This window comes from Gavia stellata, chromosome 5 (assembly GCF_030936135.1).
Source record: "Gavia stellata isolate bGavSte3 chromosome 5, bGavSte3.hap2, whole genome shotgun sequence".
Taxonomy (NCBI): domain Eukaryota; kingdom Metazoa; phylum Chordata; class Aves; order Gaviiformes; family Gaviidae; genus Gavia; species Gavia stellata.
This window is the reverse complement of record NC_082598.1, coordinates 37,140,639-37,164,796: the sequence shown is the minus strand read 5'-3', so window position 1 is coordinate 37,164,796 and position 24,158 is coordinate 37,140,639. Positions and strand designations below refer to the sequence as shown.

At 38.7% G+C, this 24,158-nt stretch overlaps 3 protein-coding genes across 3 annotated transcripts in view; 1 reads left to right on the top strand and 2 right to left on the bottom strand.

Moving 5' to 3' along the window:
• Nucleotides 1-16,854, top strand: part of WWC2 (WW and C2 domain containing 2) — a 104,450-nt gene extending 87,596 nt beyond the window's left edge. Inside the window, exons 16-23 of the mRNA XM_059817429.1 lie at nucleotides 642-806; nucleotides 1,621-1,739; nucleotides 2,747-2,939; nucleotides 4,763-4,927; nucleotides 7,580-7,672; nucleotides 8,347-8,589; nucleotides 14,066-14,193; nucleotides 16,255-16,854. Coding sequence (XP_059673412.1) covers nucleotides 642-806; nucleotides 1,621-1,739; nucleotides 2,747-2,939; nucleotides 4,763-4,927; nucleotides 7,580-7,672; nucleotides 8,347-8,589; nucleotides 14,066-14,193; nucleotides 16,255-16,321 — 1,173 coding nt within the window. The 3' untranslated portion in view covers nucleotides 16,322-16,854. The remainder of the gene's footprint in view (nucleotides 1-641; nucleotides 807-1,620; nucleotides 1,740-2,746; nucleotides 2,940-4,762; nucleotides 4,928-7,579; nucleotides 7,673-8,346; nucleotides 8,590-14,065; nucleotides 14,194-16,254) is intronic.
• A 2,963-nt stretch (nucleotides 16,855-19,817) lies between these two features.
• LOC104255804 (claudin-22-like) lies at nucleotides 19,818-20,474 on the bottom strand. Its single transcript, XM_009810015.2, has one exon. The coding sequence runs from the start codon at nucleotides 20,472-20,474 to the stop codon at nucleotides 19,818-19,820; it is 657 nt and encodes a 218-aa protein (XP_009808317.1).
• Nucleotides 20,475-21,742: 1,268 nt separating this feature from the next.
• LOC104255803 (claudin-22) lies at nucleotides 21,743-22,396 on the bottom strand. Its single transcript, XM_009810014.1, has one exon. The coding sequence runs from the start codon at nucleotides 22,394-22,396 to the stop codon at nucleotides 21,743-21,745; it is 654 nt and encodes a 217-aa protein (XP_009808316.1).
• Nucleotides 22,397-24,158: the final 1,762 nt, after the last annotated feature.

Below are 24,158 nucleotides of genomic sequence, written 5' to 3'. Positions count from 1 at the left end.
AACAGCTATTTATGCAATCCAGTAGCTGTGAAGGTGATTTGCTTTGCTAAAGAACAGAGGATTTTAATCTCCAAGGCAGAGCTCAAACATGAGTACTTCATAAGTTTTCCCAGAGTGCCAACCCAGTGGATGTCAGTGCTTGTCCAATTGAAAGGGTTTCTTAATCTTTTTTTACTGTCTTTTCATCTGCTTCTTCAGTGGTTAGAGCAAACAAAGTCATCCGTTATTGTTTGCCGTATTGATGATTTTTGTGGTGGAACAACTGAAAAATTGACGGAAACTTGCTGCTCCATGAGTTGATGCTGCAGGTTTCATTGACACAGTTTTTCATTATTGAATGCTACAGAAAGCAGATGCATGCATTACAGTGATATACAGGGTTTTGTGTGTGTGCATGTGGGGAGAAATTCTGCAGACTGAAATAAAAGATGGCAGAATGGACAATATGAAGGACCTTTCCATGTACTTCTATTTGTTCATTTTAACTAGAAGTGGAGGGAAATAAAAAGTTGTACAGTTAAAAAGGGATTTAAGATTCATGCCTGTCTTACATGATAAATACTATAGAATTTATTTTCAGCTGTCTTGCAGGAAAAAAAAACCATATTAACCATTTTCTTCCCCTTTCTTATTTTGTGCAGGCTGGGACTCAGATCAGTCTGGCAGATTTATCATTTTCTGATGAGATGTGTACTCTGTGGTACAACCTATTGCCTTGCAAGCAAATTCCTGGAAAAAAAAACAAGGAACAAAATGAAGAATCCATGTTTTCGTTAAGCAAGCAGTCATCGGACTCATTGGACTTGGTGAGCAATGTGTTGGCTGTTACTGTAACAGCAAGAAAAAAGCCATAGACTCTAATTGTGCTGTTGCGCTGTGGTTACTTGAATATGTGAATTGTCCTCCCCTGAAGGTCCAAGGCCCCGTTGTCTGGCAGGCACTTTTGTCTATAGTGACTCTGTATGTGAGTAGGTCCTATATGGGGTTTCAGACTTGTTAGCAAGTGTAGATAGGGCTGATGCTTCTTAGTGGGATACAAAATTGCACTCCAATTTGAAACACTTCATCTGTGTTTAATTTTAAAAATAATGTTGTTGAAGAGCTTCCTTAAGTTTACCATTGATTTTCATATGCATACATTAAAAATTGCTATTTATTAATTATCTGAATTTGCATACTTACAGCCATTGCACTGAAAATGCTGTGTATGCAAAACACATACTAATTCTTCTGGTTAAATGAGCTTTTCTGCTTTAATACCTCCTTAAGAGAACTATGTTAAAAAAATGTAACTTTTAAGAACAACCTTTTTTTACCTAGGGTTATTACAAGTATGAGAGAAAAAGAGAGATGAGACATTAAAGGATAACAGGAGCATAGTTAATTGCATTATAGTTTTACAATCAACCTATTTTTGATTGTTTTTATACAGAGTAAATCTCAATCATTTAATGTGCTACACACTGACAATTCAAACCCCTTATACTTGTGATCTGAGTCATGTTTTTGCTGGCATCAGGGAGCAGCAGGGTAATGCAGGTCTTGCAAGAGTTGTCATTTTTTTTACCTATGTTATGTATCACTCAATTCTGGTTTCATTTTCTCTTTCCTTGTGAGCAGGATGCTGTGTCAGCTCTGCTGGAGAGGACATCTGCTGAGCTGGAAGCAGTAGAACAAGAGCTGGCTGAAGATGACGAGGAGGAGGAGGAACAGGAGCAAAGGGGGTCTGAGGAAGACTGGTAAAGCCACTTTTCCTCCCTCGCTGTTCGTGCCTGAATGATTCCACTCGTTCCTCCTATTCTTAGACAAATGAAAGGGCTTTACTTTCGGAGGAGATCATAGAATCATAGAGTGGGTTGGGTTGGAAGCGACCTTTAAAGATTATCTAGTCCAGCTCCCCTGCTGTGGGCAGGGACATCTTCCACTAGATCAGGTTGTTCAAAGCCCTGTCCAGCCTGACCTTGAACACTTCCAATGATGGGGCATCCACAACTTCTCTGGGTAACCTGTTGCAGTGTCTCACCACCACTGGAATTGGGGTAAAGTCTCGTTCTCTTGTGTGGTTAATTCATTGACTTTCTTTTAGTTTTACAGCATCTTGGCTGCTGTGTTAACTCCTACTGCTGATGCTCCTCCATTCCATGTACATCTTCCTGTGAAACCACTTGGGGAGTCTAAGCCAGTCTAGAATGTCTCATATCAAATACTAGTTGCATTAACTATAATAAGCAACTAATAGGATTTGAAAAGAGAGCTGCTGTCTGACAAAGTCAGTGTGTGTGTGTTTCCATTGATGGTCTTGTTTTTGAAGAAGTTGCAAGCTTTCCCATGAAACAGATTTCTTGCTAAATTGCTGTGTTGAGTTCTGTTCCTGTGCAATTTCTTAGCTGCACTGTAGAAATAAATGCATACTGTATTGTGGGGGAAGGTGAGGCTCACTCATTTGTTTTATTACTTTATTGCAACCGAAGTCCTTCAATGTTATCAACATAAAGCTATTGGATGTACTGCAGTGTTGTCATAATGATCTTGAAGGTGAACTGTAGTAGAGCTTGCTGGGTTTTATTGGAGCATATAATGAAATTTGCCTTCACATGAACGTAATGGAAGCATTTGGGTGATACTCTTGTTTTCCCTGTCAGGAAAATGGGTACATTATACATGGGTGAAGGCCTAGGCCTTGTACTCTTTCTCTAGTGAGCTTTTTCAGTTTGAGAATAAGTGTGGGCTACTTCTGTTCGTATAGGTTAGAAATGCTTGCAGAAACCTCTGATGAAGTTGTGGATGAAGAGGAAGATGACATTAAGCTGGCAGTAGAAGGCGACTGTACTGACAACATGGGGTTACTCACTGATGCACCAGAAACAAATGAAGACAAGGACAGAGAGAACAGTGATGAGGCCCATGAAAGCCAACAAGCTGCTGTAATACTAACACTGGTGAATATCTTAAAATACGCATTCCTATGGTATCTTACCGTGTCTGAAGATCTATTTCTGAGCAGTTAATGTAGAAGCCTGCTGCATCTGAGCATTTACAATTTGATGTGGCCTTTGCTGTAGCACTTGTCAGTATGTACTTTTAACGAAATCGGTGTGGTCACTTCTGAACTATGAAGAGGGCATTTAACAGGCATGCTAGGCAGAACTTCTAAGTCAAAGACTAAAAATGTCTATTTTTACTTTTGTTGTACAGGGAGAATATTCAAAATACGAGTGCAGTTCAGTAGCTTCAGCTTGTGCATATTTAAAATATTTCTGTTTCATTGTTTCCTTTTTTTTTTTTTCTGATTCATCTGATAAACAGGGAAAGTCAGAACAGGGGTCACGATCTTTAAACCAATGAGGGGGTTTCCTTACTTCTTCCCTTTATTTTAGGGTGTGAAATACAAAAACTGGCTTAGCAGAGAAGAGGAGGCAAGATTAATGAACATAAAATTCCAAAATGTGTATTAGACTGTGTACTGTTGAACTACCCACACACTGCACATAACAAATTCTAATTCCATGTTCTTGTTAACTGTTCACTTTAAATTATATTCCACCTTTCTGAAAGCACTTTTAGTAAATTTTTAGTAAACATATCCCTGATGTGGTAGCACATACTCTAGAAATAAAATTTTTAGAACACCTTTCTGCATCTTAATGAAAACACTGTTGCATGCATTAAACCCACAGGTTCTGTGAAATAGCAAAGGTAAAAAGGCAAAGAATGACATCTCATTCCTTCAAGTTTGTGACAATACAAAAGTTCAACACCTCAGTGGACTTGCTGGAAACTGTAATTAATCTCCAATTAATGTGGCAAGATGCCAGATGAGCTAAGGCCAGGGTATTACAAGGACTGACAGTCTGCTGGGTAGCAAGCAAATACAGATCAAAGCCCTAACTCAGCACGGGGAGACGTTAAGGACAATATCTGCAGGTTAGCGTGCACGTAAGTGTTTTGCTAAGCCTGGGCTGGACGGACCTGGGCAGTGAGTGAAAGACATAGCAGACGTCATTGTAAAGCCAGCCACAGTATAGATCTTCATGTGCCAGATCCTCTCAGGGTTGCAGTTGTGTGATTTAGGTCATTGTATTTATCGTATGTACACTGAAAACCATGAACCTCATTAAATTACCCGCGTTGAAGAAAATACCCCAGTGCACATCAGTACCATCAGACGTGCTAGCTGCTGCAGTGCTTGTTCTAGCCAGGTTGTCAAGATGATTGTTGCATGTAAGCACATGTAAGGCTGATGCAGCTCTGCAGATTGCCATAAAACAGCCCCGCTGCTGGGTTTTGGGGGACATACGACAGTATGTCTGCAAGAACCTGAGAAATGTAATTTTCCCAGCTGCTACTTTCGGTCTGCATAGGCACCATCTCTAGCATGGCACAACCTTGCTGTTCTGCAAATGCAGAACAAAATAAATACAAATGCACGATAATAATGATGATGTCTGCAAATGGCAAAGCAAAACACCATGGTTGCATCAGACCATCTGCAGGACAGCAAAGGCTGTTCTGAAAAAGCTTTGGATTTACTGGAATCAAAGAGTACCTTCAAAGACTTCCCACACACTGTTAAGCATTTTGGGAATATTGTGTTTCTTTACTTAACATAGCTCCCCTATATGTACAAGATGTTTTTTGCTGCTGGTCTTTTTCCATCTGCTGCAAGGTAACAAGAATGCTTGTAAAATCCAAAGGCACAAAATCTATGTGGTGGCATGTGTCTGAATATAGTAGTTCTTATAAATTAAATTCCTTTTCATAGGTTGATAAAGAGACTAACACTGAGGAATCTGTTAATGAGAGTGCAACAGTCCGACCCAAGGACAGAGCCAGCTGGAGCTCAAGACAGCGTCCTTTTGTCAGGAACAGCATGATAGTGCGCTCACAAACCTTCTCTCCAGGCGAGCGGAACCAATACATCTGTAGGGTAAGAAGAAAAACACTTAGAATGAAGAGCTATTAACTAAAGAGTCATTTAGCTTCTTGGGAACGATGCATTAATGACAGCGAGTCATGTACCAATTTTCCCTGGAAGAGGCAGAGCCTGTGCTTTCTCTAGGTTCTCTCTTCCCCTAACTGACCTGGTGCATAGTAGAATTGACTTTCAGCAGAGTTGCATACTCTCACAAAACATCTTTACTAGCGCAAAAATACATCTTATTGGAAGAAGTAACACAGATTCCTCTGCTGGCTGTCTGCAAAAAGTGTGTTTCAGTGCACGTCAGCAACTACAGCTCTGACACAGCAAAATAATTTGTTAAAACATAGAATAGAGTTCACTGTAAACTGCCATTGCATTACTATATTTTCATAATGTAACCATTTAAGGGTAACAGTGTGGCAAGAGCTCAGTCATCAATTTTAAATCTCACTTTGTATCTCAACTGGTTTTAAACCTGGGCAGCCCAAATCCTGCTGTAATTACATCTTTGAAAGATGTGCGAGCGCTGCCTGGGGGCTGAGTTTTAAACGTGGCTTTGGCAACAAATTCTTCAGTCTCTCTAGATCTATGGTAGCATGGCAAAAACAGATTTAAATTATCAGTCCTGTTGCTGCTAAACTAACTGTGAAAATCATGTGTTTGAAGATTTAAGCATGGATTGCCAGGTCTAGAGATTTTAATTACAGACACCCTAGAAAAGGCGGTTTGTTTTTGATCTTTAGTTTCTACAGGTTACTCACACAAGTATGACTGAAAAAAAAAATGCTTATGCTTTAGTATTCTCCAGTTCACTTAGAGGTGGTTGCCTTAATCATTTGGGAACATTAAAGTTGATCACTTCTCTGTGATTATCGTTGGCTTAAAAAAATAAAGTAAATCTATAGTCAGTATCTACATACTTAAGTAACTATTCCGTATACACTCCAGAATGAAACACAGCAGATCGTTTTGTAACAATCTTTACATAATTTGGATAGATTATTGGCTGAATTCAGAATCTAGCCTTCATCTTAATTCCTGTACACTGAAAATTAGTTGTATTGGCAAAAAAAATGTAGCCTTAGCTTACTACCTGTGGAAGTCTTCGACAGGAAGTAACACTAGTTGCTCTCATAGTTTAGTTAGTATATACTCCTGAGGTTTTTGTATCTGGAAAAGTATTGGGCTTTGAACATTGCTATGAACATTGCTATGTACCTGCTGCCAGAAGCCAGAATCTAAAAAAACATACCTTGAATAAACCATTCTCTTTCTCATTGTGTACAGTATTTCCTGGAAGCAAAGTAGCCTAGGAAGAACACATGTTTGCACAGATGAATCTTCTGCAGCTTCAGAAATACTCAAGAGTGGGCACTGTAGCTGCATCCGAGTCCACGGAGGGGGCTGAACAACTTGGGTCTCCCCAGTCCTAGTCCCCAGCTTGCACCACAGGCATATCCAGCCTTGCTTGCTTTGCGGTGCTATAGTAGAGGAGGAAAGCATCTGTTGGATATGCTCCGGCTAACTACCAGCTGCTCTCTTTTCAGAAGAGATGGCCTAGCTTTAAGAAAGCACCTACTCCCTTACGATGTTACAGCAAACACAAAGATTTTTGAGGCCTAAAGGACAGACCCAGAGTCTGTTGGTGCTTTTGAAAATATTCCTTGAAAAGTGCTTAAAGAACATCAGTGATGATAGCCACCCATGCATATCCAGGGGTGAGTTCCCAGTAGTGGCTCCATGGTGAAAAGACAGATTTGTCCCTTAAGAGGTATATTCATATTGCAAGAAGTTGTATTTTTCACCTCCAACCCCCAGTTAGTCCTGTGTAAGTGTGCTTTAGGGCTCTGGCTTTGGTTATTGAAATGTTAGCAGAATGATTCTTTTTGTCTGTCCTTTTCTGAAGAGGTGAAATAAATGTCCTGCAGATAGATGCTGCTGTTTTCTTTGAAGGTTACCGCCACGCATGCTAACAGTCAGTCTGCACTGATGTATGTAGAACTAATACTATAATTAAGAAGAAACTACTGTCGAGCTGTGGTGCATATTTTTGAGAAGCAGGAAGTGCTTCTAAAGGAAACTGTAGGCACACCTATACTTGTTACAAATAATAATAATAATACAAAAATACCATTTGTTGGACAGGTGCGTGTCTACAGTAATTTACCTTCCCTGCAGTAAATTTGTTAATAGCCTGCCCCAGGTAAATCCATAGTTTATAATCTGCAGTCATATAAAAGCCAGACAGTGATTTGGCAGTACTTAATAACCATAGTTACTTACCTTCCTTGCATTCCTAAAGAGTCTACTTACTATTCATTCCGTAAGATCAATGATGCCCCATCCCTGGAAACTATTCAAGGCCAGGTTGGACAGGGCTCTGAGCAACCTGATCTAGTGGAAAGTGTCCCTGGTTATTGCAGGGGGGTTGGACTAGATGACCTTTAAAGGTCCATTCCAACCCATGATTCTGTGAATGGCTATCTTGGTTTAGGAATAGAATTTTAGAGTAGATGCTTATTCTAGTTGGAAAAGTTTTTACTTTATACTAAGAATGACCTACATGTATATGAACACTGAGGTTTTCTGACTAGTTATATCAATACAGATGTATTTGTATATGAAGATGCTTTATCTCTGTTACGTATGTTTTGACAGTTGAATCGAAGTGACAGCGACAGCTCGACACTAGCCAAAAAGTCTCTCTTTGTGAGAAATGCCACAGAGCGGCGGAGCCTAAGAGTTAAACAGGTATGTGCCACGTTACCTGGGCATGGTTTAAAACAAAGTATGGGGAGAGAAGGAATAACAAACAACTTAAAGCATATAGTTTATTTCAAGTATTTCAGCAAAAGCGATGCAAGTATCACATGTAGTCCTGTAGTTTCAGGTTGAAATCTCAACATAGTGGTCTCAGTCCTACATCTTCCCTCACCAACAATGATTGAGTTTTTCTAGTGGTGGCTGAAGCCAGCAGCAAGACACTGGTGCTCAGCATCGTCGCATTTACTCTTGAACTGTAGCTTGTTACTGCAAAGGGATCTGGGTTAAAGAACCCAAATATTACAAAAGTGACCCAAGGTGGCTTATGCCGCACAAAAGTCAACACCAGCAACGTATATCTTGAGCAAATTTTGGTGGAAATTTCAAGGATTCAGATGTCCTTTGAAAGGGGATTTACTCTTCTCTAGGAGTATTTGAGTAGCAAAAGGATTGAAGGTTGAGAGTAAGATTGTATTTCTCTTGCACGGAGTTCATTCTTACATAAGTTGAGAGAGTTATATTTTAATCTTGGATCTCATCACAGCAGCTTTTTGCTAAAGAAAAACAAAAAATATTTGAGCTTTTCTGACTGTATAATGTCAAACCCTATACTAGCCTCTCCAGATACTGATTTTTATTGTTCTGCCTCCCAAATGATTCAGCCTGTTTGCCAACCAATCATGCGAAGAGCTACGCAAGAGTGCCCCATACGTACTTCCCTTGACTTGGAGCTGGACCTCCAGGCATCACGCACAAGACAGAATCGTCTAAATGATGAGCTTCAGGCCTTGCGGGATCTTAAACAAAAGCTTGAGGAAATGAAAGGTAGAGGAGAGACAGACCTTCCCCTGTGTGTGCTAGAGGATGAACGATTCCAGAAACTCTTAAAACAAGCTGAAAAACAGGTATGAGCAGCATACAGATACTGTGTGAATGAATACACTTATGCCCCTACCTTTTCTATAAATTCATCGAAGAATCCGGTCTATCATGTTAAAGATTTTTACAGAAGCTCACATTTGACAAATTACACCTCTGAATTTACATAGTGTAAACAATATTTCTTTACTAGTCAATACTACAGCATTTAAACCTAGAATTTGAGGTAGTATTTTTCTAGTGCCCTCTAAATACTTTTAGTAATTCAGAGTAGAAACTCTATTATTTGAAGTAATAGTTGTGGTTGGTATAGGAAAATAGCAATTAAAACTTAAAAGTTAATTGAAAATTCTCACATCCCAGCCATACTTCCGCAGACGTGCATATGCTTTTTGTCCTTCAGCATCAGTTGATCTGCAGTCTGCACAGAACTTGCAGCCAAAAGATCTTTATAACAGGTAGAGAGAGGCAATGACCATTACTTACAGTGGTAGGGGCGTGTGGGAAAGGCCGTACTTCCACTGTGGTGTATTTCCTTATGCAGGACATAATTGTTCTAGTTTTGGCAAAGAAAAGCCAAATTCTCTATGTGATGGTCTCTAAAACAATACAAGTATATATTCACTGTCTGCAAACCTGCCATAAGGTAAGATGGGATGCTCTTATGCAGATAAAAGACAAGAAACAGGATAGGAGGAGTGAAAGGCAACAGTGACAAGCTGGAACGTGGAAGATTCCGACAAGATGCATTAATAAGTTGGATGTTGTGGGGTTTTTGTTTTGTTTTGGGAAGGTGGTGTTTTTTGTTTTTTTTTTTAAACTGTGAGGGTGATCGTACACTGGAATAGGGGCCCAGCCTTCACAGTTGGAGATATTCAGAACCTAACTGGACAAGACCCTGAGTACCTGGTTCTAGCTTCACCTGCTTTGAGCAGGAGGTTGGAGTAGATGCCCTCTGGAGCCCCCTTCCCATCTATGTCAGTCAATGTACATCAGTTTTCAATGAGGGAGGTTGCTAGTGACATCCAGGAGGGATTTGTACTCTTCAGCTATTTATGGTTCATAGAGATGAGCGTTTTGATGACACCAAGTTATTCAGTCGTAAAAATGGAAAGCGATTTTAACAAAGTGCAGAGGACCTCCTAATATGTAAGCAACAGTTGTTCGGGGTTTTTTGTTTTGTTTTTTAAAAAAAGCTAAATGTCAGTAAATAGTCTTGTGTAGAGGAGAGAAGGGATGATCCTCATATTTACGTACACAAAGCTGAGCTCTGAATTAGATGTTAGGAATGAGATACTCCAGATATAAGAAACAAAAACATCAGCAAAAACATCACAGCACTCAGCAGATGTCAAAAAGCAAGTAAGACAGGAATTACTAAGAAAAGAAGTTGGAACAAAACAAATCATTGTTTTACAATATAAATACATGTTATGTCTGTAACTTAAACATTGTTCAGTTCTGGTTCCGCTTCTCCAAGTGGATAATAAAACTACAGAGGGTCAAGATGGTGAAAGGAGGAAACAGCTTCCATGTTAGGAGTGGCTAAGTAGCTACAACTGAAGTCTACAAAATCATGAGTGAGGTGGAGGAGAGCAATTAATCATTGTCTTCTGTAATACAGGAAGTCAGGAATTGAAGAGCTGGCTGTTTAAATGCAAGCAAACATAGCACAACATTTAGAAACTGTAAAAATGTTTTCCACAGAACATCGTGAGTGCTGCAAGTTTGCACAGGTTCAGAAAGCAGTTAGATATATTCATGGAAGAAAAATCCATTAGAGGTCATTAACCATATTGATATCACCTACTTCAAGAAGTCCTTGACCATCTGATAGCTTAGGAAACAAAACTTTTTCCCAATACGTTCTCCCAGCTCTATGTTTATGACCTGTTCTGTCCTCTCTGTCTTCCTGACTCTTTCCTTGGCATCTGCGGTTGGCTATAGGTAGTGGAGTTCTAAAATGGCTATAAAATAGTAGCAGAGTTTAGGCTGAGCATTGACAAGTGTTTTGACAAACCCTTGGGCAAAATGGGGTAAGACAGCACAACGTTTAAACATCACACAGTGTAATTGTGGGGTTTTTTTACCATGTGAACTAATTGTGTGAATTTGATCTTTCTAAGTTTTAACCATAAAGGTAGTGGCTTATATAAAAGAAGCATAACTAAATTTATTTGGAAGTTCATAGTTTATATCTAATGCTGGATGCAGGACAGAAATGTTAATTTTTAATTGTTTATTTAATTTAAAACTACTCCCACACTAAAGCTATTCCCACTAGAATAGAGTATGCCTCTGCAACATTTAATATTATAAATCCTTTGGATTTGTGCTTTCTTATTTCAGCTGGCTCTTTCAAGGCAGCAGATAGGTTTGTCATATTTCATATCTCTGGTGTCAGTGATCAACACCATGACACACACTGCGATGAGGAATAAGGGTAATAATATAAGTTCCTAAAATATATGCATGCTGCAGCATAGCATTTAAGTCCTTCTTTCCAAGCTGAAAGTCAGAACACTGATCAGAGCTACTCCACCTCTTTGAAGAGCGCTTACAAAGTTTCTAGAAATATTTTTACCCTTAAAATCATTGCAGCCTTCCCCTGTGGAGCAAAACAACCCTGAGAATGCTGTACTCTGCTGTCAGTGTTTCCTCTTGGGTTAGCAAAACACAGCAGCCTAGAGAACATTGTCATAGATTATTTTTTAGATCCTGCAGGCATTATAATGGCGCAGACTAATGCAGCAGCTGGAAGTGCCAGAGAATTGAGAGGGTCTCAAGTGAAAAATGAAACCACAGAAGTGGGGGATGTTGAAAATCAGTGGCTGCTTGCTAGCACGCAGTTACTCTGCTTGAAGTGAAATACACAGACTCCATACATTCCCTCCCCTTCCTACCACATCTTCCTAAGTACAGCAAGTGCGTAAAGCCCACTAATAGCTGCAGATCAGAAAACAGCAGGTGATTCTGTGCACCAGCAGCATTTTCTCTTGTTTAGATCGCATTTTTGTGAGAAATTGTGCAGTATTTCAAAGTTTGAGTCTTAAATCCTCATACAAGTAAGCTTTCAGACACCTAGTGTCCTCTGAAGTACTTCCTCTTTGTGTATGTCCAAAAAAGATTCCTGTGAATATCTGTGAAAATCATCTTCCTTTCTTTTCAGTACATCTTCTCTGTAGAGGTAATCTGTAATTATGTCATTAATATCACAAATATGTCCTTGTACAGTGTTTTGGTGTTCAGCACAGTTATCAGGTTTTCTTTAGATTCACTTTCATTCTTCTGTACAAAAACCACTGAAGAACAAGACAGGAATTAGGGTTTCAAATTTAATTTTGATAGTGTTTCTTCTTTATCTTACGCTTAAGCTAAGCGCAGATACAGAGATTCTTATCTGGCACTTATTTTCGACAGGTAAGTGCCAGATTTTTGGCTCTTATGAATGTATGGCCAATGCATTAGTGTGCTTTTCGGTATTTTATATAGATGGAGGATTCACTGTCTTTATAAATCACTCAAGAAATATCATGTAAATATAAACCTGGTCATGTACATACCTTATAACACACATACTCTTAAAGACATTGGGCTGAAACCAGAGTTTCTCTGAGAGTGTCCTGAAAAAATAAAAGGATGAAAAAAATGAGAGTATTAAAACAAAGAAGTCATCTATGCTGTTAACCTGAAATGCAGCAGTCACAAGAATCTCGTGTATAGTTAGGGAAAAGATAAAATCAGAAAATTTTGAAATATTGTATGTTTAGTGCTTTGATAATATTAATGAAGGGAGCTAATAAAACATATGGCCAGTGACATATGTAAAATAATATACTGCCAGTTTTAGATTGCAAATGTATGTTCACTAATAACGAAAACAATAGATATAGGTTAATTTCATTTTAAAATCATAGCTATTTTGGAGTTGGGGACTGAAGAAGTTAACAGCAGTACAAGCTGACTGGATTTTGACTCTTTTTTTTTGCTCTTTCATGTAAAACACTTTCATATAAAACACTAGAGTGCATTTCAACAGGCAGAGGGTACCACTATCCTGCTGTGAACAGATTTCTGTAAATACCCAGTATGAAACTGGTAGTATGGACTAACTTTTTTGAATTAGTTGGTTTTATTGTTTGGAAATCTACTGGGTTGAATTCAGAACTGGAGACGTGAACTCCTAAGCTACAAACTAACTTTGAAGATCGCTTTTTCTAGCTTGAGTGTGTGTTTTAATTTGAGGTAACAGAACAGCATTTTCAAGCCCGAGTGCCTAAAGTTAAACATCAAAAATTAACCTCTAAAGAACTTTAAAAAGTGTTTAAGAACATGAACTGCTTCTGTTAAATTTGATGGCTGGCAAAATTCAAAATGCAGTAAATAACATTTGTCTGACAGTCCCTGCAGTCTAGAAATGAAGCTAAGTGCACACACAAGGTGGCATCGCCCATGCCATGCGCCCCATACATAATAGGGATGATAATGTATGTGTTATGGGACTCATCTGCATGAGAATGGTGGCTATTTGACTAAGAAATGCAGGTGGCTGCTCACCTAAAAAAGCCTGGTGTTCAAATTATTGGGCATTCAGAAACCCTTGATAAAGTTTTTTTAAAAAACAAAACACAACTCATAATAGCAGTCTGTCACCGAAATGGTGGATGGTACAGCTGCAATTGTCTTGTCGATGTGGCAGTGCTTGGTAAAGACACATGTAATAGAGCCAGCAATACTGAGGTACAGAAATACTGTAACTTACTGGTGGGTATGTAGCTGCTCAACAATGTTCACATCAAGAAAGATCCTTGATCTCTTGTTACTAGTGGTGTTCTGTTCACTTGCCTTGGCTTTTACACTGCTACAATGCAAATGGAAGGAGTGAGTCTCACGTGCAAAACAGGTGTCATGTCACGAATAAAAACACAAGAGTTCATGAATATTAACTTTGCTAACAAGGTCAACAAAACTTGAAAGTGTATTTCGAGAGCACACCTTCTCTATTTTTTTTGTCTGTCATTTTAGATTAGGTATAGGCAACTTTCCTGAGAGCTTTCATTAGGAAATAAAAGTATTTTACATTGGAAGAGAATCACTGTCTCCCAGTTCTAAAAAGATACTTGGATAGACAACACTTGTTCATACAAATTTAGGTATTGTCTAACTATAGCCCCAAGAAATATCAAACTTTGTAACACCTAGTAGCCACCTGTGATGGCATGGGATTTGCTCTATTTACTTTTTTAGGAAAAGCTCTGTTATCTTATTTCGTGCCCATGGCTTAGGCTTGTGATGTCAGTCTTTTGTCTTGCTGACCCTTGGTATAGAGATTTTCCCAGAATCATAGAATCATTTATGTTGGAAAAGATTTTTAAGATCATTGAGTCCAACTGTAAACCTAACCCTGCCAAGTGTTTTGCTTGACACAGAAGGATTTATCATTTCTTTGAAATTAGTAGTTGTTCATTATTAGCAAAATATAGTTATTTTTTGCATTTACAGGCTGAACAGTCCAAAGAAGAACAGAAACAAGGTTTAAATGCTGAGAAATTGATGAGGAAAGCTTCTAAGGATGTATGCCGGTTAAGGGAGCAGAGCCAGAAAGTGCCACTGCAGGTGCAGTCATTCAGGTATGGCCTGTTCTGCTTCTCATGCTCTTCTTAATGTAGTGAAGTAACATGAATTATTTCTAAACATAATCAGACATGCCCTGTCATATTAGTCAAAAATCCACACACCTTCAAATTGCAAGAAACATCATACATTTCTAACATAGCTCAAAGTTGGAGTTTCAAAGGACCGGGCCTTGGTAACTTGCTCATGTGGCAGAAGTGGCAGTATATCAGCTGAGCTGTGGTGGTGGTGGTGAGGAAGCAGAGTGAGAAGTTTCAGACCGCTATGTGGCATCTGCTGTGGGCAAGCACATGTGTGACAATTGCCGTGGCTCACCTCACCCACAGTAGATTGACAGTGGGCTTTAAGTAATGGGATCTTTTCCGGTGATGGCAGGTGCCTGAAGCAAATCACCCCTCAAGGGGAAGTAGAACAGTATACATCTCACGTGGAAACTGATTAACCGCTACTTGTGTGCCTTGCTTAAGACTTATTATTCAAGAGGGATCTTGAATCCCTCCTCCTTTTGGTTTCCCTCCTCCTTTTGGTTGCAGAACAGTAACCGATTACATGAAGCAGTTAATCAAGTGTTCTTGCTTAGCATAAGCCAGAATGAACATTTTCTATCTCAAACCTTAATTCTAACTGGTCTAAATTCCTAAAAGGCTGGACAGTAAGTGGCAGGCTAGCAGCCCGAAGGCCACACGTCTATATAAAAATACATATAAAACTCTTGATTGAAAAAATACAATGCTTACTCTTCCACATAGAAGCAGTACTGCAAGCTAATTTAATCTGTTTTGTCACTAACACACGTTTTTAAAGTTTGATTTCTGAATTCCTATATAGGAAATTTAAATTGGCTGCTGCTAAGTGTGAAGATTTTTTTCCTTTTTTAACCCAGTCTATTGTGAGCAGTTTGAGAAGTCCATAAGCAAGTAAGGGCCTGTGACACAAACATTGCAAACCACAATTGTAAATGATGCAGAATCAAAGCAAGAGAGAAAGGAAAAGGGTTCCTCAGCAAAGAGGTGTTACAGTTGATCTGTTTGTCTTCAATATCAAATTCAGAGTATCTTCAAGCATTTCTCACTCTCTGTGCAAGTCTTGAGAAAGAGTTTTGGTTGGTGCTGGTCACTTAACAGTCATCACGAACAGACTACTGCACAAATTTACAGGAACTTGTAATAGTGCTCAAGACATCATTCCCCTGCAAGAGGAGTATCGTAAGACTCCATTCTACTTTATCTTCTAATCACCTCACAATTAGCCAAGGAATCTACTTTACATAGTTGATTTTGCTCTGAGCTACTGTTTCTGATGGGAACTCAAGCTTCGCCAGTGAAAAACATGGTTTAGTCTACTGGGCAAATAGTTACCTCCTAAGGCTGGATTGTACTCGCCCTGCTAGTTGGACTTGTTAGAGTGCAGTGCCCTCAAAGACTAATCACGCAAAGACATTTTTGAAGCTGTCAAGAAGAATGACTCTTCTGAGTTTTAATTTTTAAGCCCGCAATACTTATCATCTGCTTTCTAGGCTGCTGGCAGACAAGCTTGTGTAAACTTGTTATGCTTCAGTAATCTCTCAGTTCATAGGAGACAGAAATGGTATCAGCACAGGGGAAGCAACTAGAGAATGGGTTGACAATTCTGCTTCTCTGAGTCTTGCCCAGACCCAATTTTTTTTTTTCCCCCCTCCTTTTTCCCAGGTCAGGATAAAATGTTTTATTTTGCCTTTTCATCCCCCCTCTGAAATACCATCATAGGAAATTCAGCAACTAGTTCAATATTTCAGTCTGATCATTGGAGTTATTAATGAAATATTATTTTTTTTTTTCTTTTTCAAAATTGGAGCTGCTTTTTACATAAATCTGCCTAACAAGGGAATTATGTCAGAATGCTCTGGCAACCACATTTGTTGTAAATAAATTCACTGTGTGTGTTCCTCACTGTGTATTTTCCAAACCTACATTTTCAAGAACTAGCATTTTAAAGAACATTAGCTGTTGTACAGCAGATGACATTGGAGTCATGCCATAAATAGTAAAACAATAACTTGTTTTCTTTTCTAATTTCAGGGAGAAGATAGCATACTTCACAAGAGCAAAGATCAGTATACCAGCCCTTCCAGCTGATGATGTATAATTATGCCTTTTCATTGCAGTGTTTTTCCACTTGCCTTCTCTCTTTTCAGATGAACTTTGTAGTTCCAGTGACCTGCTTTTAAAGATCTTCTATTTTACATTCACTATTGATACGTTTATGTGTAAAATATAGTGAATTGAATTGTTGTATGCTTAAAATATGGCAAAAACCCCAACAACCGGAAAACCAAAGTAGATTAAGTTTGGTATACTGATGCTGATTTTGTACAGTTTGTATGTATTGCATGTGTGTTTATTTTGTAAAGATGGAACAAAGGAACAAAGGCAGTACTAAGCATGTATCCTGTTGAACTGCACTGTGTTGAGAAATATTATGTTCAACAGAAGATTGTTTATATTTTCACTGTTTTCATGTGAGCAGACTGTGAAGATGGCTGTTTTGCCATGCAATATTTTTGTATGAGAGTGTGACTTTTATAGTTTAAAGTTAACCACAAGCATAAGCTCCTTTCCAAAACATCAAGGCTGCCTCACAACAGCTGCTAATTAGAATCATCACCCACATTAGAATTTTGTTTCTGAAAAAAAATTTCTTCTGTTTTTGTTTTTTAATACTTTGTAGGAAGAGACAGAGTTCAGAGTTTAGTTTTGTGAATGTACAGTACTTTAACCTGCACTAAAAGGTTTCTTGCATCTGCGGGAGTGTGAGAAAAGGCAAGGCAGACAAGTAACCCTAAAAACTTACTGTGAGACTACCAAAAGGGGCAACTGCTTTCTGAACTGGAAGCTGAATGAAATTCATAATACCAACACTGAAATCAGAATAGTTTTATCCACTGTACACTTAAAAATGAGAGTTTCTCTATGTTAATCTTTTGTCCTAGAGGCTGTCTTATTGCCAACTAGGAATACATAAAAGTATGTGTTCGGTTTACAAATACAAAGATGTTTTCATTAAAGTATTTGTACCGGGAGAAAAATCTGTCACATACTAACTCAAATATCAGAATTCTTGTTGGCAAGGTAAACCCTTTCTGAAAAATTTCCTGACTAGAAGTCTTCACATATTTCAGTACAATAAATAACATTTTTAAAAACAGACAATTGACCCTGTATGCAGTTGAGGGTGCACAGGTTTAATAAGTAGATGTGAACTGAATGTTTCAAATTTGTCTCACGTGAAGCAGTCTGCTAGGAAGACTCATCAACTTTGATTCATTTGTTAATAAGTCCAGAACATTTGATATAGGTGTTTAAGCAGCCCTGTCTTGGTAAAGCAGTTGGGGGCTTATCTTCGGTGGGTACTGTGTAATTAAGTGGACAGTGCACCTAACAGAATTATTTCATTTTCTACTTGGTGTGTTGCACTCAGATGTATTTAATTCACTGGCTAACATTTTCTTCCCCAAAACAAGCCACATATGCATGGACTTCATCCTTCAAAAAGGCTATAATAACTTGGTGAGAAAATGGAAGCAAATATAACCACAACATGGTAGCAGCTGTCTCAAATTCAAAGTGACAATTCTGTGATGAGAGGTCTGTGTAACACCCAAGGGGTTTCTTATGCACAAATACATCAGTTCACCTAAATGTATAGCCAAACATGCTATTTTGGGCAAGATGACTGATAGAACATCCTTTATGAATGCCCCATTTGTTTTTTGTTTCTTGGGTTTGAGATAACATATATGTTTGAAAGGTCAATTTTAAAAACACAAATCTGGAATTATTTAATGTAGAGGTGAAATGAAGGTTGACAGTTTCAACTTCTCTATTTGATTATGTAAGTTGTTTGTAGAATGATGTTTAGAGGTGTACTTTATGATTTTTTATTTATTTACAGTCTTATTTATGTTCTGTTTAATATAGTTCAGTTCTGGCCATAAAAATATTTGATGTTATAGGATGCTATTGTGAAAAACATTTAGAGCTGTCTAAATTCTTGCCAGATTAGCTGTTTCTCCTCACATGTTGAATAATTTTCAAAAAAAGTATTATAGTCTGATTTGTAAGCATGAGGTGAGGTCAAGATTAAAGTATTGCTGGCTTTAAGCTTGCAAAACTCATTTAAAAGTGGGAGACTTAAATATAGTCATGCTCCTCATTTTCCAAATTGGTAAAGTTGAACGTATTTATAGGCAGCTTTTAATAATTCTGGGTTTGGGGGTTTTTTACTAATTCAGATTATTCACACTTGAAACACTCAATAGAATAAGCTAAAATAAAACATACAAACCAAACCCCCTCAGTTTAAAGTTATAAATAGTACTCCTGAAGTGGAATTTACTCTGCACAGCAGGGTATAACAAATGTAATTGGTTCTATTTCCAGATACCAATGTCACTGCAGTTGCAGATATCAAAATCTAAACATTACTGGTACAAGAATATTTAGCCAAATGAGCAACGTCTAGCAGAAATTGTAATAGAACACAAATCAAGTAATTTTTTTTTTTTTTTTTTTTTACTATTGCTATGTTTATACTGTATTAAATATCAAATGCTCAGGACTGAACTAAATATTTAATCAGGTTATATTCTGAATGTGTTTCTGTTCTAATTTTGTCTGTAAGAGTATGCAAATACATCACATAGATTAACTTGTCTCTGCACTTTCCATGTGTTTCAGTGATTGGAAAATACATTTTTTAACAAAGCTCTTTTCCAGACCAGTGTTTTATTTAATTCTTTTATTGCTGTTCTATGTCTTTATATGCTCTTTGCAGAAACAGATGGCTACTACAGCTTTGTCAGTGTAAAAATCATTGCAACTTAGAGAAAGTTCACATCAATTGCCAACAAGTCTTAGGATAAGTTATATAGAAAGTGATTCATATACTTGAAGTTAGTTATTTACATTCATTAGGTAAAAACTGCAACAGCAATGAACACTGTCAACTCTGCACTGGACAACATCTCATTATTATTCAGAAATACTGGCTTTCCTTAGAGAGGGAGATTGTGCAGGGATATATTCAGTCATATATTTGCGCGCACACACACAAATCTTGTATTACATGACATTATGTCTGAGAACATTTAGTTTACACTAGTGTAAATACATAGCTGAAGTTCCCTGGACCTAAGTTTGCCCTGTATTAGGTTTTTGTAATGCATATTGAACTGGCACTACAAACTGTTTCAGGACTTAAACTAATATTTCTGTAAAGAAGACATTGTTTAAAGCAGCCCCAGTAGGACTTCTGCCATTTAAAGTATGGTCAACTCTCCATGCATGCCTAGAGATTAAGAATTTCATACTCATCCTAAAAAAAAAAAAACAAACCCACTATAAAAACAAAATCTGCAATTGATGAAATGTTGAAGAAATACAGTGGTGACTTAGATCTCTGTAGCTCATCAATTAATGTAATTAAAATTGAAGGTAAGAAGTGATTAAAAGGAACCACTTAGTAAGAAACAGTGCTGTCCATCGTTCCCCCCCCATCTTGTAAACAGTAACCTGTCTGTTCAGCAGACCTTTCTTACTGTAATGCAAGAGTAAGAAATCCAAAAGCCTGATATCTACCATTTTTAAAGGCTTCTATTTCCAGTTTCCAGATGTTGATGAGCGTCTTGCATATCTGCCATTGCATACTGCTCTGGTAATTGACGTTCAGATGATAAGCAGATTGTGGAGAGGAGTAGAGAGCCTCCTAGAATTGTAAAAAATCCACCAAACCAACCACTGAACAGTGCATCCCCTATTTCCCATCTGGGCACAATCTCTGGGATATCTTCATCCCAAAATTCCTGGATTATCGTATGGGCAACCCAAGAAACAGGGACTAAAGCCAGAACTCCAGACATCCACAGGAGTATTCCTCCAAGTAGTAACAGCTGTTTCTTTAGCTTCTGCTCTGTATCCTCCATCTTTAGGCAGTCCAAACCAAGACTAGAGATCACAAGGCTCAGAAGTCCTAGTCCATTTGATGTAGATACTAAAATCCTGGAAATCTTGAATTCTAGAGGCAAAGCTAGGAAGGAATCGAAATCTTTACACTGTGTTCCTCCTACATCTTGGACGATACAGGTTTGCCAGAGTCCCATGGTCCAAAGCTCCAATATGTTTAAGTCTAAGTTGAGATTTTTCCAGTCTGGTAAATAGTTACAGGTACCAGTTAAAATCCATCCTAGTACAGACAACACAAATCCAACTAATTGTAGCCTGTGTCTGTGGACCAAGTTCATTTTTAGCAGTCACAGAAGTGCTGAACTGCTCACTTTAGCAGACACTGTTCTGAATTCTTCATCATATGAACATAAGCAAAAGTTAGAACAATGCTTTGTAAAGCATTAAATACTCCTCCCCTTCCTGCTTTGTGTTGCCTAGTTCTATGTGCAGTGTTTGGGGGATTGGGATATACTGTGGTGAGCCAGTAGCTGAAGGGTGTGGCCACAGCTGGGCTCACGTGTCATTAGTTTTGGGTTTGGTATTTTTTGTTGTTTGGGGGGGGACTGGTGGTGTTTGTTTTTTAAAAAAGCATATACTTTGTTTTCCATCAATCTGCTCAAGCATTACAGCAGTTCTGCTAGTTTTGGCATCTCACAATTTGTTTTTAAATTCAGTTTTAATACCACATTGACACACTTCTACTTACAGCAAATGAAGCTGTCTGCTTTTGTGGCCAGTTAGATAGCATTTGTTTGAAGTCAAAGGTTACACATTCAGAACAACATGTTGCTGCAAGTGAATGGAGCTTAAGAAGCCTTTGATAGGATGCGTAATGCCTCAATACCTGTATTGGAAGAAGATGATAGTGTAAGTATTTTTTTTTAAAGCAGCATTTCTCAGCCTATTTTTGGTACATAAAATATGCAGGTGCCAGAAATGCTTAGAATAACTTGTATGGGCAGCTTAATGCGCTAGACCAGGAAAACACAACTTACTGGTTGTGAAGCACCCACCCCGTAACACCCCATGCACAGAAAGACATCCGCAAGGCTTGCTAGAATTTCAGAAATCTACAGTTTTCTTAGCATAACAATTTCCAAGTACACAGAAGAACAATTTGATGCAATGCATGTATTTAGACTGCTTAGGATGTGAAAGTTTGTACATCACTGCATTAGGCAAATGGAAAATTGCAACAGGGAGTCAAGCTTTGAGGCTTGGTGACATATGCAAGAGGAAGCACATTTTGGTTAAAAGCCAAGCTGTAAGGGAACATGCATATTCATTTTCAGGATTTTACAGTGCAGTTGAGAAAGCAAAAGCACCTTTTCTGCACAGTCTATGAAAACATCAGCATTCTGCTGTGAAACAAAGTTTTAAACAGTTCTGCAGGTGAGAAAACACACCACCTTCCAATACCAGTTATGGAGAAAACAGACATAAGTTTAGGAAATCAGGCAGGTAACAAAGACTCCTTTGAATTACTACTGGAACAAGCTTCTGGCTTGCACTAGGGTTTGAAAAAGATAGGGCAATCTTTCTGTACTACTTAAAACCTTCCATTTTAAGGCCTAGTTTCAGTTTCCAAGTGTTGACACTGATCTTGCTGTTCAGCTACTGCGTAATGGACTGAAGATGGATGGACTTCAGTTGAACAGATTGTGCAATTAAGTAGAGATCCTCCTAATATCAGGCAAAATCCAGCAAGCCAGCCAACAAATAACGCTTCCCCAAAGTCCCACCTGGGAACAATATCTGGTATATTCTCATCCCAAAATTCTTGGACTGTGGAATGGGCAACCCAAGAAACTGGGACAATAGCTGTAATCCCCGATATCCAGAAGAGCATTCCTCCAAACAGCAACAGCCGTTTCTTTTGTTCCTGTTGTCTTTCACCAATTTTCAAACAGTCCAACCCAAATCCTGAGAGCAAGAGGCCCAAAAACCCCGATCCGTTGGAAAAACACATCAAAATCCTAGAAATCCTGAGCTCTGGAGGCAAAGCTAGAAAAGAATCGAAGTCCTTGCACTGCATTCCCCCTTCTTCCTGGACAACACAAGCTTGCCAGAGTCCCATGGTCCAAATCTCCAGTTCATTCAGTTCCAAGTTAAGATTTTTCCACTGGGGTAAATAGGTAGTGAGACAGGATAGGACCCATCCCAACAGAGATAACAGTATGCCACTTAATTGCATCATTGGTCGATAGACCAAGGCCATTGTAAGAGCAGAGTCCCGAAAGCTTGAGGAGGAAGATCTCCCCAGCAGTTCTGTAGCAACTGCTACCTTGAGTGATGGTGGAAGCTATGATGATTTCAGTTCTCTGCTGCCCCAAATATAAGCCCTTGCTGTTAACCCTTTGCAGGCTCTGAAACACTTTTTTGTTCTTCACAAATATAAAGTTTCACATAAAGGACGAAGGACTTCACTAAACCATGAGTGAGGCTTTCCGATAAGGATTTGATCTGTTACCTTCCAATTTGCTTGGTAAAATTATATCCCAATGCCTGATGATTACAAGCCCGAGGATGAACAAAGAGGGCTCTATGACCCCTCACCCTAAAACACAACAGAAATCTTTGTGCTTCAATACGGATTAATTAGATTTTAAGTGGTGATAAAAAGTCAGCTCTGTGTGCAACAGGACTTCATTGTAATAGCTAAATTTGAGATTTCAGGGATGTAAATCAAGGCCTTGTAAAGAAAGGTAGACTGTGTGCCTATAATCTTTATTCTTAGACTTCCTCAACATACATAATGGCTTACCTTCCACTGCCCTGTTTTATGTCCCAGCACTGTAAAAGACGCTTTGTAAAAGATCCTTACGTTTCACATTTTCTACATTCATTTCTTTTAAAATGGGCTTTGTTTTGACTGACTCTTAAGGGGAAAAAGAGACGGGTATGGTGAGAGTACCATAGAAAATGAAATCCTAGATATCCCTCCACCATAATGAATCCAGGCAGATCATCAGCCAGTGTAAACTTTACCTGCCCCAGGACTTCAGCAACACCATGGTAGCAGCTTACACCAGCTCAGAGTGTCCCCTTTCCTAGAGCCCATGTCCCAGATGGCACAGAGTGTATACACTTAGTGTCTAACAGCATTTGGCACTCAATGCTCCCAGGGCCAGGAATGCCTAGTAGCCCTCTGATCAAAGCAAGATACCATTATGCCATTACCCCGTTAGGAAGCCCTGCTTTTTTCTTGCTCTCATGTCAGCTACCCTTGTGCTTGTCTACAGGATCAGCAAAGAGAACGTTTGTCTGCTATTCCCCTCCACAGATGTAACAGCACAGCCTGTACAGGAGGGAGCTGAGCAGTGTGAACACATGCACACACGTATGACCCAGAGATGTTTTCCAGTCTTTCTTGACTTCATTTCCTAGATGCGATAATGTACTCATCTGCATATTTTAATTCTCAGTTGCTCAAAATGGGTTATCAGGTGATGGAAAAACATAACACTGCTTTTGAAGGTTTCCAAAATCCTGAAGGGTATCATTAAGAAATTTCACTGTGAGAAGACCTCTTCTTCCTCATTTCTGTACTGAGTCTTAATTTCTAACCCTTGTGTTTTTCCTGTCACAAGCTGTGAAGAGCCAACACAAGGAAAGATGATCCATTTCTCTTTTGATTGTGTACCAGCCCAGTCCAACAGCTTACACCTGGTCAAAAAAATTACCATGCAGAAGAGCAGGAATCACCAAGGATATTACTGACAACACTGGGAACAAATTTACGCAAGGCTCTAACTTTGGCCACCCACCAGGCAAAAGAAGAAGAACAACGCCGCATTCTTTCAAACTCCAGATTGTATTTTCAGATTTGGCAGCATTGCTTCTCTCCCCTTTCTCTGTTCAGAGAAAGAACACTAGTTCTGGAAATCATCACAACATTCAGTGAGAAACTTCATAATGCCATTTGAATAATTTTTCACATAAAACGCCTACACTTTGGGAGTGCTTCTGCTCATTCAGGG

Excerpts from the sequence above, each read along its gene's own strand:
- LOC104255804 (XM_009810015.2), bottom strand. The coding sequence starts at position 20,474 with ATGAACTTGGTCCACAGACACAGGCTACAATTAGTTGGATTTGTGTTG.
- LOC104255803 (XM_009810014.1), bottom strand. The coding sequence starts at position 22,396 with ATGGCCTTGGTCTATCGACCAATGATGCAATTAAGTGGCATACTGTTA.